Source organism: Bipolaris sorokiniana (genome assembly GCF_000338995.1).
Source record: "Bipolaris sorokiniana ND90Pr unplaced genomic scaffold COCSAscaffold_3, whole genome shotgun sequence".
In the NCBI taxonomy this organism is placed as follows: Eukaryota; Fungi; Ascomycota; class Dothideomycetes; order Pleosporales; family Pleosporaceae; genus Bipolaris; species Bipolaris sorokiniana.
In genome coordinates this window covers 863,979-878,811 of record NW_006911897.1, presented here as the reverse complement: position 1 = coordinate 878,811, position 14,833 = coordinate 863,979, and the positions used below count along the sequence as shown (strand labels likewise).

The 14,833-nt window shown below is 48.8% G+C and overlaps 6 protein-coding genes across 6 annotated transcripts in view; 5 read left to right on the top strand and 1 right to left on the bottom strand.

The window, feature by feature from the left end:
- Positions 1 to 172: 172 nt before the first annotated feature.
- On the top strand, positions 173 to 1,287 carry COCSADRAFT_168421 (uncharacterized protein; the record flags this gene model as incomplete). The annotated part of the gene is made up of 3 exons (XM_007698725.1): positions 173 to 237; positions 278 to 818; positions 886 to 1,287. 3 exons carry the CDS (start codon positions 173 to 175, stop codon positions 1,285 to 1,287), a joined length of 1,008 nt encoding a protein of 335 aa, XP_007696915.1.
- Positions 1,288 to 1,959: 672 nt separating this feature from the next.
- COCSADRAFT_34049 (uncharacterized protein) lies at positions 1,960 to 2,684 on the top strand. The gene is made up of 2 exons (XM_007698334.1): positions 1,960 to 2,312; positions 2,377 to 2,684. The coding sequence occupies exons 1-2, from the start codon at positions 2,126 to 2,128 to the stop codon at positions 2,475 to 2,477; spliced, it is 288 nt and encodes a 95-aa protein (XP_007696524.1). The 5' UTR covers positions 1,960 to 2,125; the 3' UTR covers positions 2,478 to 2,684.
- A 479-nt stretch (positions 2,685 to 3,163) lies between these two features.
- On the bottom strand, positions 3,164 to 4,420 carry COCSADRAFT_351987 (uncharacterized protein; the record flags this gene model as incomplete). The annotated part of the gene is made up of 4 exons (XM_007698724.1): positions 3,164 to 3,450; positions 3,512 to 3,718; positions 3,771 to 3,927; positions 3,985 to 4,420. Coding segments are annotated over 4 exons (1,087 nt in total), but the record flags the coding sequence as incomplete, so codon positions are not given.
- Positions 4,421 to 6,090: 1,670 nt separating this feature from the next.
- On the top strand, positions 6,091 to 7,887 carry COCSADRAFT_135915 (uncharacterized protein; the record flags this gene model as incomplete). The annotated part of the gene is made up of 3 exons (XM_007698723.1): positions 6,091 to 6,270; positions 6,328 to 6,714; positions 6,765 to 7,887. 3 exons carry the CDS (start codon positions 6,091 to 6,093, stop codon positions 7,815 to 7,817), a joined length of 1,620 nt encoding a protein of 539 aa, XP_007696913.1. The 3' UTR covers positions 7,818 to 7,887.
- Positions 7,888 to 10,646: 2,759 nt separating this feature from the next.
- COCSADRAFT_287123 (uncharacterized protein) lies at positions 10,647 to 11,212 on the top strand. The gene is made up of 2 exons (XM_007698722.1): positions 10,647 to 11,103; positions 11,182 to 11,212. The coding sequence occupies exon 1, from the start codon at positions 10,819 to 10,821 to the stop codon at positions 11,008 to 11,010; it is 192 nt and encodes a 63-aa protein (XP_007696912.1). The 5' UTR covers positions 10,647 to 10,818; the 3' UTR covers positions 11,011 to 11,103; positions 11,182 to 11,212.
- Positions 11,213 to 13,667: 2,455 nt separating this feature from the next.
- Positions 13,668 to 14,833, top strand: part of COCSADRAFT_178907 (uncharacterized protein) — a gene marked incomplete at both ends in the record, with an annotated part of 2,104 nt that continues 938 nt past the window's right edge. Inside the window, one exon of the mRNA XM_007698721.1 lies at positions 13,668 to 14,772. Coding sequence (XP_007696911.1) covers positions 13,668 to 14,772 — 1,105 coding nt within the window. The remainder of the gene's footprint in view (positions 14,773 to 14,833) is intronic.

Genomic DNA, 14,833 nt, shown 5'->3' with positions numbered 1-14,833 from the left:
GTCATCACTGACGCGCCGATGCGTCGCGCTTTGCTATTTCTTTTTTTTCACCAAAAGAGTCATATCAGTACTCTGTTGCTTGAACAATTAACAATTATTCATCCTCTGGACTTTACCGCGGTTGCAACAAACAGGGTCCGGGTGTAGAAGGCGACTATCCCTTTCGGTTTCCATGGGCTTTGTCATTCATTCAAACCACAATTGTTCACAATATCTTGTGTTTCACACCCATGCCAGGTGAGCTGTATCGAAATAGGATAACAGACAAGGAGTAAAGAGTAAATCCTGGAAGACATGGCTTGAGCATTTGTATCAACATCAATCCAGACTACCCTGCATCACTTATCCGCGCTTCTCTAGACCATTTCCGCATACTTTACGCACCTCTAAACGAAATCTCAATCGTCGGTGCTACAGACACACAACAAGCTCGAGATATAGAAGCTTCGATCCCAGCTCCACGTAATGTCGCTACCGACTCAACATTCTCCGAGGTGCTACCGCACATCGTCGACATCATACACCTCGCCGACGTCAAGTCTCAGGAAGGGTTTGGTACTTGCATACCGATGCTATATGAGCAAGCCCGCGCAATGATCCTCAATATATCCTACAACGACAAAACTGCCTGGAGCGGCTGGATGACCGACGCCGCAGCGCCATCTTCGCACTTCGAGTTGCTCATCTTGTGCGTGAGCACTACGAACTTTAGGGTGCACCGCCTGCGCACGCGTGGCAGTTTTGTGTTTTCGGATCCGGATCTAACGATTGCGCAGCATATGGGTCAGGATAGTGTGGCGCTGATTGAGGAGACGGGAGTGCGGTCGCAACTATGAGCGTTTGTTTACCTGTTCAATGGCTTGCACTGCGTTTCTTTCGTGTAAGGTAAGGGGTGAGTCGTTCCCAGATGCGAGTGTGCTGCATTTCGGGTTGGGGCTGCTGATTGAGAGTCGACATTATGTACGCCGTATGTCTCGCGATAAACGAGTCTTGTTCCGCGCGGCGTATAAGATGTGTGAGATGATTTTGGGCTTAGACTATAGTGGTCGATTCGATACTACTGTTACGGCTACTATTGATGACTTTGCTAGATGGTATGGCAGACACCTTAAGCCGGTAAAGTGGCGCGTACATGAGAGTCTTGTTCCTCAGGTGCTGCGGAGCAAGGGGGTGTTGGACAGGATGAAGAATGCGTCGCTTCTGACACAGGAGGAATTGGATCGGTACCTCATCATTGATACTTTGAAGATGGAGGCAGGAGCGCAGGGAGATTTCTATCTTCTCTGATATGCCAGCTCAATGGAGAGTTGTAGTACTTGGATACTCAGGGGTGCTGGTATGAGAAAGATAGACAACATGCACAATGGAACATATGCATGCTACAGTAGTTCTCTTCCATGCGCCCAGTCATAAGAACAACCACAAAGCACATATCTTCCCAAGCCCGTGTTTTCCGCATACAAGAGTGGGTAACACCCCCGTCACCTGCCAATGTGGATGTTGCAGCGGGGACTAACGTTTCAAACCCGCCACCTAAACAGCATAACAGTTTCATATATTGGCGCCTCCCTGCCCTCTTCCCACGTCTCGAAGCCCTCAAAGGAAGCCGCCTGCTGGCGTCCCTGTATGATCTGCGTATCGTGCACTGCCTCTCTTGCCCACGCGCCTGAGTAGCATGAACCACATTCTCTGCTGCGCCGGGTTTGCGCCACCCGATGCGGCTACTCCGCCGTACTTTCCAGGCTTTTGCAGCCGGAACTTGCTGTTTTGTGTTTGTCTCGATGGTCTCATTGTGTTTTTTGGTAGTAGTAGGCGGCTATTCGGTATCAGGGAGCCAGCGGTGAACGGGTGTTGCGGCGCGTGAAAGCAATGCCATCGTGAGGAACCTCCTGCCGAGGCGGCCTGTTCCTTCAGGTTTGCAAGTATAAGAAGGGTGCCTTGTGTCGCCCTGAGAATCGCCTCATCAGCATCTTCAGCCTCAGTCTTCTTGTCTACTCCTCTACTTCCTCCCTTATTCAATTCTTCGCCTTTTCCGCTGGTCGGTCTTTTAAACTCCTTAATCCAACTTACTATCATAAACATCATTCACTCTTACAAATCACTTCACAACAACAACAATTTCAAAATGCAGTTCACTACCTCCGCCATCATCCTTGCCCTCTCTGCTCTCGCAGCCGCCATGCCTCAGGGCGCAAACGCCAACCGCCCCGTCCCCAACGGCGCGTGCTGTGTCGCAAACACGAGCTTGAAGCAGGATGTGTGCAACGTCAATGGTCAAACCGGTCGCTGCGTCCCTGACAGCGTCAACAACTGTAAGTTCAAAGAAAATCCACCGACAATAGTAGTAGTGGAAAAGAAACTAATCAGTACGAATAGGCGGCGCACAATTGACTTGCATCGAAGACAGCCGTCTCACCTGCGACCCCAACACTCTGGAGCGCGGTCGTCCTCTGTGCCGTCGCACTCCTGGCGCGTAAGCGCGTGAGTGCGTGAGTGCGATGGCTATAGAGTGAGAATACCAAGAGAGATTTGCACATATGTTTATTATACAAAGATCAGTCCGAATTGATACGGGACAAGAGAAGTAGAGGCGTTGTGGAGAAGCTGGTGGTTACAATACCGAGCCTAGATGGCTGCCCTATTAGCCTATATTGCGGGTGACAATTGAAGATGCTGTTCGACCTTATACATTCTTATTGCTTGGTGATATTTGATTCGAGTCATGATGTGATATTAATGTTTTATTTGGGTGATAGCGTGGTTATGGGGGGTTTATTGTATTTAACTTAGAGTTATAGCTATAGTCGGGGTATATCAGGAGCATAAGTTTCGGAATTTGTTCATGTTTGTAAGGAGGATTTGTTGTATAGCTGTGTGACCAGAATGTCAGGGTTCATGCGAGAGTCGTATGGAGATGCCAAGATCGGGGTTTGTGTTTCTTTGGGCGAGTGTCGTTAAATGGGATGACGCCATTTGTATAACGTGATAGCCATGAGATATATTCAGGGATCCTTGATGTTAAGCTGAGATCACGTTAATCGAGATGGGCAGGCTTCCTTTGACTGATAATCGATTCTTTTTGCTTTGTGATCTCATAGATTACGCATGTCTACTTTTATTATGTTTCAATTCATAATTACGTATCATCATACATTTGCTCGACTTAGCTAACAGCACGCACAACCACGGTGTTTTCAGTGGTTCCTGTAAGCTCTTCTTGGCTGTTATGAGTGGTCCTTGTGAGCTCTTCCTGACTGTTGTGAAAATACTCCTCGTACAGATCCCGAGTCACATGTCTTTGTTGACTTGCAGAGCCGGTCATGATCTCCATCTCCACTTCATTAGATCCTTGTTTGATGTAGCCCTGCCTATCGTATGCAGGTCCCGGTATGGTGACGATTCGTTTACGAATCATGCCTGTAAAGGCAGGAGAACATCCAATAATGACGGCTAGACTTTGCGTTAGTCACACATATGCCAGTCTTTGTAAAAGTTTTCATGATCGACGTACCCATTGCGCATTCCACTACCGTCCACAGCAACAACCAATCAGGCTCTGGTATTGTTGTTTTACCGCGACGGTCGACGCCCAGTTGTATGACGCGGAGCGTAGCGAAAGCTATGCAAACGAAGCCACTACCAAATAGTATGAAGATTCCAAACTTTCTCTTTCTAGGCATCTGTAACTTCCATGTGAGAAATAGAGGGAGAAACATGACTGACGCTGTCAGCACAGCTTTGCAAGGCTCCATTGATTTTCGTCGACTTACTTGCGAGGTCAGTGGCCACATCTACCGAGTATGCAAAATAGAGGCTAAAGATGATTCTCTGATGCTCATCTGGCGTGCCAGCGCATCTTCCTTTTGAGAACTTTTCGTTGAGGTCATTGCACGTGAAAACGCTCGTGAGAATACTTCCAATCCAGGACTATGATCAGGTCAGCGCCTTCGTTGATAGCTAACAGGTACTAGAGCAGATACTGACCAGAACGCAAAACGCTACGGTACCCCACCATATTCTGTCGTAAATTACAGGTAACCCTACCAAAATCTTCCGGTACAGTGTCAACAAAGACATCTTGACAGTAAATAGAAGAGTATAGAACAGCATCTGAGCAGCTGTTATATGCCGAAGAAGCATCCCAGCGTCATCCATCATTGTGGCATACGGTCGGGTGGCACCATCAAGCACACCGAAAATTCTGAACATGGTGGGAATGATGGCGATGTAGCATGTCCACATGGAAACGAACAGAAAAAAAGCGAAGTAGATGAAAAAGTCAGGCAATCCCAAGGCTCTGCGTTTAACGATCTGGAGGATCACTCGCGATAGAATGAATAACGAGGTCAGGATGAGCATGGCTACGTTTGTACGCATCAGCTCATCCTTGGTTATGGGGCTCTTTGGAGGTGTTGACATGAGATACGATGTCGGAGTTGGCGGTTCAGGCCCTCATATTTAGCATTGGCAAGTCTTGAATGGCTGGGGACGTTTGTCGGGATTGCTGACTGCGTAACTGAGCACTTTACCTTACGTGTGTATATACTTCAGTTGCAGCTCAAATTCTTAAGGATGAAGTCTCTTTGGAAAGCCGAGCAAGTTTCGCAATAGCACCACATTCTCCCTAGAAGTCGGGTACGGTACCTTCCGCGCACTCCATGGATTGCCAATAAATATGCGGAGCGTAGGATCTAGGGGGCTGGAGGCAGTTCCTAAGAGGGATTAGGGCCTGTTCCGTTGAGCTCCGTTTTGAAAACGGGGCTTGAACCGCTGTTGTATTCGGTGAAACAGGCATTTTGGGGGTATGAAACGAGGCTCCGTTTTGTTAGCGCTGGTATACCAAAACAAGCTCTGTTGAGTGCTGATTTGCACTATATTTCTACCCTTCTAGGAAAAACAGAGTTATGTTTTGTAAAGCACCTCTAGATAAGTCTAGCCGCGACGCCAACCACCATTACTGTTAGTAACAGCTTAACCTCAACCAGCCTAAAAACACAAATGCAAAACGGAAGAAACCGAACAGGCCCTTAAAGTCGAAGGCGTGTGTGTGAGCAGAATTCTCTTCTAAGAATGAGATTGTTGTGGCGGTCATAATTCTCAATTCATGCCAGATACTTACCGCCGGGCTGTGCCACTTTTATTCATCATGCATAGCTTTGTACATCGTACCATTCCTAAACCTACGTAAGGAAGAAATTCACGTAGTCAATGCAACCCTCGCAAACACGGTACCGACTTGATTGCGCAATGAGCCCAGTAGGATTCGAATGTGCCGTTGGAGTCTAATACAAAGACCTCGAAGGACCCTTATGCACAATGTCTCCAAGGACAAAAATTCGCTGGTCCGTTGTCGTTTCGAGGTCATGTTTAACAGAATAGGCGATCGCTTGCAATAAAAGATAGGGTGTCGGAGCAGACGCTTGATGGGGCAACCATATATTCGTTGACCACGTCGTCGGGTTACAGGAGGACATGTGATTGGGTAGCACCCAAACATGCATATTATACGGCTCTAAGCGGATTACGCCAAGATACAAGCCCAGATGTTGGCATGGAAAAATGTCGACATCCTTCGCAACAGGAGATCGCCGCACTGGACAACTCTTGGCACCCCGGATTTTCTGGCACTTAACGATGTCACGGTCTGCTCACAACCAGCCTCGTTTCTCTCCCATCTCTTCACTGTCGCATGAGATGAGAAAAATCCGTTAACTGCCTACTTCTAGACTGAACCCGAGTCAGCTAGAGGGCCAAGATGCAAGAACATCGTAACACACTTTGTTGTTACAATAATATAATGTTGCGAAGGATTCGCAATGCAGCATACACTAACGCAGGTGCGACTTAGTTTAAACCTCCATCGAATAACAACGAGCTTCGCCACCAACGATCCTAGTCGTTGCTCCCCTAAAGTCTAAAAGCATAGCTGTTCACCCAACCGAGATGAACTATGCTGACAGGCGCCAATTGTCTGCCGCGGACCAATTCCCAGTCTCAACAGCCAGAATAAATTAAACTTGTACTGCTCAGTACGGGGCTGGGTATCTGGGAACTCGTCCGCCTTCCTTCCGTTCTTCCACCGATCCCAGAATGAAGGTCCTTTGGCAAATCAGTACCCTTGTCGCATTTGCTTCGGCACAGACGACAGATGCTTTTGAGCCTGCGAACTTTAACATCACCAAAGCGCTGATCGCCAATGGTATTGACGTGTCTGCCATCCCAGAGCTTGCCAAGTTTTCAGAACGATCATTCAGTGGGTGCTCTGTTGCCGTACGTTCCGAACCTCAAACTCGTTTTTACTTATTGGCTTTGCTGACCATTTCGAAGTGTTTGTCCTTGGAGCGCATCTATGGCAGCGATAAACTGCTTTTCGATAATTCGTCTACGTACGATGCATTCACTAGTGCCTACTGGAGCGTCCAGCAAGGTGCTGTGAACCCGCGATGTGTCTTCAAGCCATCCAGTACTATCGAAGTATCTTCGTTTCTATTGATATCTCGTTTGACACAATGCCCATTTGCTGTGAAAGGCGGCGGTCATGCTGCTTTTGCTGGGGCATCCAGCATCGAGGGAGGCATTACCGTTTCCATGGAGCGCTTCAATCACGTTGCTGTTTCAAATGATAAGCAATATGCCAATGTCGGCGCCGGAACTCGATGGGTTGATGTATACTCAACGATCGAGAAGTCTGGTGTCAGCGTCGTTGGAGGCAGGGTAAGTCGCCTTTTGAGAACTGAAACAGCTCCCTGATAACAAGAATTTAGATGGCTCCAGTCGGGGTGCCAGGTCTCATACTTGGTGGCGGGATCTCATTCTTTTCCAATAAGCTGGGTTGGGCTTGCGACAACGTTGCAAGCTATGAAGTCGTCACGGCGTCTGGCTTAGTTGTTACTGCCAGCTCTACCGAGTTTCCTGACTTATACTGGGCTCTCCGTGGTGGTGGTGGCAGCAACTTTGGTGTCGTGACCAACTTCAAGCTACACGCTTTTCCCCAAGGCCATATGTGGGGTGGCCAGCGCATCTTTACAGAAAACAATTTCAAGGGTGTTCTGGATGCTGTTTTCAATTTCGCTACCGTGGGATCTTCGAGGGACACTGATGCCGCTGAAATCGTGTCTTTTGGCAGTATTCCCAGCGTTGGCAAGATTGCTATCGTGCAGACCCACTACGCCCAGCCAGTGGCCAACGCCTCTGTCTTTGCTGATATCAACGCACTTACACCCATATCGGACAACACAGGTATCGCTTCTCATGGCGAAATGACGATCAAACTGAACGGAGGCTCACCCGATGACAAACTCGGCTCCCTGCAAACAAATTGGGATGCTACCTTCAAGGTTGACCGTGATCTTTTCACCTTCCTGGTTGACACTTTTTACTCGGAAATAACCGCCATCCAGAACATCAAGGGTGCTCTCCCAACCATCTCTATTCAACCAATTACTGAAGGCCAATTGAAGGGCATGCAGAAGAATGGTGGAAACGCGCTCGGTCTCAGTCCCGCCAAGGGACCAATCTTCATTATGAACCTAAGCGCATCTTTTGCGGATCCCACAGGGGAAGCCGCCATCCTGAAATGCTACTCAGGCATTATCAACAAGGTCAAGGCCGAGGCACAGAGGAAGGGCGTAGACAACAACTACATCTACATGAACTATGCATCCCAGTTCATAGACCCAATCGCTAGTTATGGAGCTGACAATGTCGCCAAGCTCATTGCCGTTAGCAAGAAGTACGATCCGGCGCAGGTGTTCCAGAACTTGAGTCCAGGCTACTTCAAATTAGCAAAGGGACCACCAAACCCAAACATGCCATGAATACGATGATGATACAGCAATTTTAGAATTAGAACAGGAGATATGAAGATGAACAATTCATGGACCACCAGTCATATTACCTTCGAACTTTTATTCATTACTTGACGACTCGTCGCTGTACTAACACCCTGCTACCCACCCGCCACTAACGGCAACAACACAGATAGATGCCCTATGATACCACCCGTCCTACCCAATCACCTTGCATCTTTTAATTGATATTAAAGAGAGGGATAATTAGTCCCTGCAACTAATTCCTCCAACGCCGGAATCCGTCGCGAATAGCGTTGGCTTCATTGCAGATATCAGGTGGTATGGCAGCGTTCAATCAGTTCTACGGAAAGCTGTATCAATTGTGTGATACGAAACGCACGTTCTTGGTAGCGATTGTTCTGTTTGAAGTCGGAGATGCGATTTGTGGGGCTGCGCCTACCGCTATGGGTTGTAGAAAAGACTGATTGGGCGGTGTGGTGGCATGTGAACTGACAGTTTCGCTCATTAGTTGTTGTTCGGGCTATTGCGGGCACTGGAGAAGCGCCATGGTGGTAATCGTGTCGCCGATGCCGCTTCGTAAACGACCTGTCTTCATTGGACTCTGTTGTTTCCTTTAGCGTATCGTCTGTTCCTGCACTGTTTCTTGGTAGTACCTTCACTGACAACAGGTATGCTGAATTCAACAGCTCATACTGATCACTGGCTAATGTGTCAAAAGCAGGCTTAAGTAACATTAATATTTTTACATCAACCTGCCCATCGGTGGTTGCGCCTTCGCCGTTGTTCTGTTCTTCCTTCATATTCGGTCTCCGCCGAAAACCGACCTTCTAATCTTCGCTCAGATCAAGCGCCTCGATCTCATCGGCCTTTTGTTCTTCACACCTTGAATTATATGTCTAATCCGCGCGCTCGAGTGGGGAGGTGCAATAGAACTGTGGTCATCGCCCAAGGTTATTGGCCTTGACCTTACCTTCCCGGTAAAGTTCCTCACATTCTTAGCTAACAGTAGTTGTGAGTGCCTCTATGCTCTTTATACGCTGATGGTGGAATGGAAGAGTATAAGTAAGGATGCCCGCCAGGCCATCCAAGAAATTGAGAGCATTGAGAAAGATGCTGAACCCGAAAAGGGGATTGTGCTTACGAAAGGAAGTACCGACGGCAAAATCTTGGAAGTGTGATGCTTCGGCCTCTTTTTTTTAATACAAATATGGTCTTGTAGGAAAGTGGACGCGCGTTAGTCCACTAATGCCAAAAACTGGTTTGCTTCTTCGGATCCGCATAATTGGTTTAACCTCAATTGCTAACGACTAGGAACCGAACACCATGGTAAGTAAGCTTGGTGTAGTTGTGATCAAAATGCGACCCCAGCAACCCAGACATGCTATGTCCTGTGCTATCGTGAGAATCAAGCCGGTATCGAGCCGGAATCTAGCCAGCTTACCACCGTGTTCGCGTTGTTGGCGTAGTTGAATCGAGGTTCTAGAAGGTGTTCTTGGTAGGCCTTATAAGCCCAGCCTCAGCGGCCCGTTACTGTGTCGCATGGACGATTCTTGGCCACGCATTGCCAATGCATCTCTCGGCGTATACATCGTACCACGTCAGTTCGGTGACTGCCGTGTCAGATAATTAGTCACAGGTATCACCATACTGCCGTACTTGGATGCATCCGCATCTTTGTTCGCAACAACCTCGGATGCGTGGTAGATAGGGAGAGTGAACACGATGATGACGCGACAAGTCGCGTAATTGCAATAGAAACCCCTGTTTCACTAGCGCAATTTCCAAGTCGTGCGCGCATCTCCTTTTCCCCCGAACACGAAACCACGTGCCATACATGTTCATAACCCGCCGTCGGAAAGATGCTCAATCCCAGGGAAAAAACAGCGTATAGAGAGAAATTGGATTCTCATAAAAGTGGATTTCTGTTAGGACTGTCTCTCATCCTAGCGCAACATAAAATTCGTGATCCGGATGTTCAAAGTCACGTGCGCTCCTAGGAGGCTACCCATTCGAGGCACATGTCTACGAAGTACATGGGACACATTCGCTGTGGTATGCTACACTAAAATGAATCAAAGTATTGGCTTCTCATATCTGCAATGATTACGTAACGATTGCTTTCTATCAACAAACACGAATCTCGCGTCTTCCTGGTACCCTGATATATATATTTATAACTAGTTATACATAGTTATACATTCTCGAGTAATCATAGTGCTCCTAACAGACAGAGATTTATATAAATAGAATTACATCTGAGTTTTACACATAACTGGGGAGACATGTATCACAAGTGTTCGATATAATTGAGAAATACCAAGTGTCGAATTTAACGAGTGTCTGATTTTCAATTGAATTCATTATTGCAAAACACTGAAAATATCGCACTACAAACAATATTACTATTAAGACTGCGTAATTATTGAAGTTATATGAACCTCCGGCATTGCTTTACTGTCTTAAGAGAATAACGCAATTTTCCATTGTGGTAGATTTTTTTATTTAATTTTAAAGATAAAGACAAATGTGAACATTCATGGCAAAATGAAATATATTCCTCTTCTCAATAGAACACTGGTAAACTTGACTAAGACTACCTTTATCAATGTAGAACAAATCTTCCTGATTTATGGCACGTAGAACTTCATCAGAATATTTTTCTTTTCCCATAATCCCATTGTTTCTTTTTCTCGCTAAACTACCTCATCACTATGAACTACCAACCATAATTTTTATTCAAAGGAAATCTCACATCACGATGGCCTTAACGCTGACCGTATTTTCAGGATATCACATCTCAATCCATTGACTATTAGTACTATCAAGTTCCTTCCTGCTGGTAACACATGATATTTCCAACTTCACATATCAATCTACAATTTCCACACTGGCATCTCAACAACCTTCAATCCATCAATCAACGAAATGTTTAATGCAACAATCATAAACTGCACAATTCCAAATTTGCTTCTAGTATTCGATGTCAAGTCTCTAAAATATCTCCCTGATGAAAGTGAAGATCCCACTCAGCAGCAGTCCCTCTCAAAATTTCCATCACTTATTCCCCCACATCCAAGGAAACCTCACTAATACCCACGCACACCATCACGCGTCGATCATTGATCATCCCCCACGGTACAGATCTGGTGCATCACGAAAAATACCCAAGCAACACATGTACACGTCATGGATACTTTAAGAAAGTGGCACACAGCCTCTCCTGGCCTTTTGTATCACACCCGGAAACCGCGACTGCAACATCGTAATCTCACCCTATGCAATCTGCACATACGTAAGTTGAACGATGATCTGTCACGATTTTAGCCTAACAAGCTAATGGGTAGTAGTGAAGTTAACAAGCTCGCTGCAGGGCAAAAAACAAAACAAAACACACGGGCAGATTATCAATCAAACTCAGGTCTTCCTTGCTGGTACTACGAAGATCGATATAGTCTTGACCGGTGTGCCAGGTGACAAAAGATCTAAGAGTAGCATGTTTAGTGATAATTTGATGCTTCGAGCCAAGATCCTCACCGCTGGAGGTTTAGAAGAAAAAAAAGGAATAAACTAAGTAAGATAGACTTTTGCTGGCATCTGCGGATCCGATAGCATCTGCAAATACCAAGCGTGATCAGCTGAAAGGGCTATGCGAAGTCTGGAACGTCCAAGAAAAATGGTGTGGTTGGCAAGGCGTAAGGCCAGACTATTCTTGCGTGCTCGCGCGTCTTCTCTCCTATTTCACCTCCTGAAAGAAAAAAGTGCTGACATTAAATCGTTTGCATGGTGCCGAAAGAAAACGCATTGGCATAGCGGTGAGATCGTAAAGCGCCGCAACACACATTAGGGGGTCCATATTGTCTAGCGTTGCGCTTGGCTGGGCCTAGTCAGGCACCGTCGTTGAAAGGGCGCTGGGTCGTCATTCCAAAGGCGACCAGAACTTCACAGCTTTGGCAGCTGTTGACGGAAAAAGGCCGCTAGAGCGCTGACACATTCGTAATGTATCTCTCTCGGTATGGGCGAGGCTGGCCGATCGGGCTTGTATACTTTACTTGTCTTTGCGAGGACAATGGGTAAATTAAATTACCCAAAACAATAGTTTTGCAGGATTCTACTAAGCGTGTGATGATTGCGTTAACGGAACAAGCCAGAACCTTGAAGAGAGTCGATCTCTCACGGTCGATATTTCTCTTACGGCATCGATGGCTGCTGGTGGTGGAAGCCGCGCAGGATGGCTAGAAGGTTGGCAGCTGTGAGTCAGGTTGATAGATGCTAGTATGTGCCATGAGCCGAGGAGCCTCAGGCGGCCAGCGTGGAGGTTTTGTTCGACTTCTATATTTGTCTGCTGCGTCTGTGGCCCATAACCCGTACCCTTTGAACAATGCGTAAGTAAAGTTGTTTCACAATGCCGTCATGGTCCTGGTGTTGAGGCTTGCGCATATCACCTCCCGCGGTGGCGAGAAGGGCATTGTATCCACGTCGATGTCGATCTGGTCTGAATTCGAGCATAACGAACAGACCATGTGTTTCGAGGTAGACTCTGCATTAACGCCACATTCCTGTCTAGGGTTTGGGCTAGAGACGTTGGAGTCAAAGGAGACAGACCAGATCGTGGGTACTCATACGACGGGGCGTCGTGGGGCCCGGTAGCTCGGAGCATGCCCTATGAAACGATAGCGGAAAATCATGGGACAAGCATCTTGCGAGAACGACGCGGGGTCCTAATTCGTGGGCGTAGGGTGTGAGAAACGACGATGCAAACCTTCTGGCCGGTATGCACGACGTAAGTGGCTAGCCGAAAGCTTGGATGTTTTCGACTCCACAGTGCATAGAGCCTCACCCTTGCTCTCTTGCTCTCTGTACGACTCTACCCAGGCACGGTCGCCCGCCCGGCAATTCATTCCATCGCCGTGCGAAGCCCCGCAGGCACACAATGCCGATGGAAATATCCAGCCAAAAATATTTCCGTACGTATCTGAACTGTAACCGAAGAAACATGTCTGACAGCCGTGGCAGCCTTGAAAAGGGGTGAGATGTATCAAGCTCTGTCTACACAACCCTATCTACGTTTGTATTCGGAAAATCTTCATGATTAACAAGGATTGTCCGATGAATGACGTCTTCATGTCAATAGCTGGTGCTCATCAACTCTGCACGTTGCTGCGACTCCAGGAAGCAAGGGAACGGAGATACCCGCCTACTCCATAGCCGTATTAGCCGATTTCAATGTCTTGCATACATGGCAGATCGTTAAAAAGTGACAAATTAAGCAAGCACTAAACAATGCCCATGAGTCTCTGCCGGATGAGAAGCTGGGGCCAGTCCCACCGACAATATTCGGCAGGAAGTAGCCCGCATCGCATGCCCCTGCAGCACATCCGGGCTCTATCCTGCAGGTACACTACGTCGATCGCACAGAATACGGCAGTGCACAGTTGCAAAAGAGAGAGCCTGATTGCCTGAAACGGCCATAGTCTAGACCCCTGGCTGACTGTCCCTCTTTTGGCACTACTCGTGCGAAAGATAGTAGCTCGATGCGGGAGCCAAGTTTCGAAACAAGACCAGAATAGCTCCAGCATGAGCCCGACGCCACGACAGGTGTGGATGTACTGGTCGACTGTCTTGAAGGGGGGAGGGGGGGCATTTCTAAGTATAAGATGGACTCGTCCGACCTCGAAGAAAAAGCATCACAACATCTTACACTTTCGCTTTCTACTCCCATCACTCTCCTACAGTCTTTCGTTTGTGCAGCGCACTCACATTCGCTACATTCAATTCCTCAAGCAACACTCAATCTACATCGATTTATTCGACTATCGTCTTTTTAACTCAGAATCTCTAAACTAAAAGTCAGCAAACATGAAGTACCACACTGCTCAGATCTTGGCTCTTACCAGCATCGTCTCCGCTCTTCCTCACCCTCAACGCTATGGCGGCGGCTCAGGTGTTCAGCCATCTGCCCCATTGACAACTGCTCCTGCTAGCAGCGGCCCTACCTACGACGACCTGCCAGGCTCTGGTTCCACTCCCCCTGCTGGAGGCCGTCCCGGAGGCTCTGGTCCCGCTCCTCCCACTGGAGGTCGCCCAGGTGGCTCCACTCCTACTCCTCCTTCCGGCGGTGCTTCCTACGGTGGAGGTGCTGCTCCTCCGGCTGGTGGTGCTGGAGGCTACGGCACCGGTAGCGGTTGGGGACTTGGACTTCCTCTCCTCGGCGGAGGTGCCAAGGGCGGCATTGGTGGCCTAGTTGGCGGTGGTGCTAACGGAGGTGCTGGCCTCGGCGGACTCGTTGGCGGAGGTGCTGGCCTTGGTGGCCTAGTTGGCGGTGGTGCTAACGGAGGTGCTGGCCTTGGTGGCCTCGTTGGTGGAGGTGCCTACGGAGGCGCCCATGGAGGTGCTGGTGCTGGTGCTGGCCTTGGTGGATTGGTCGGCGGCGCTGGCAATGCTGGTGCTGGCCTCGGTGGACTCCTCACCTACAGCAAGACTGGCTATGGCGGTGCCAACGCAGGTGTCGGTGGTAGTGCTGGTGCTGGCCTCGGCGGTCTGGTCGGCGGCATTATCGGCGGAGCCAAGGGCGGAGCCAGCGCAGGTCTCGGTGGGCTAGCTGGTATCATCGGAGGCGCCAAGGGCGGAATTGGTGCTGGTGGCTATGGCGGAGCTGGTGCCGGCGTTGGTGGCTCCGTTGGCGGAGGTGCTGGCGTTGGCGGTTCCGTCGGTGGAGGAGCTGGCGTTGGCGGCGGTGCCCACGGCGGAGTTGGTGCTGGTGTTGGTGGCTCCGTTGGCGGCGGTGCTGGTGTCGGTGGTGGTGCTAAGGGAGGTGTTGGTGCTGGTGTCGGCGGTGGTGCCGGTGCTGGTGTTGGCGGCTCCGTTGGCGGTGGTATTGGCGGTTCCGTCGGTGGTGGTGCTGGCGTCGGCGGTGGTGCTAAGGGAGGTGTTGGCGCTGGTGTCGGCGGTGGTGCCGGTGCTGGTGTTGGCGGCTCCGTTGGCGGTGGTGCCGGTGTCGGTGGTGGTGCTAAAGGAAGTGTTGG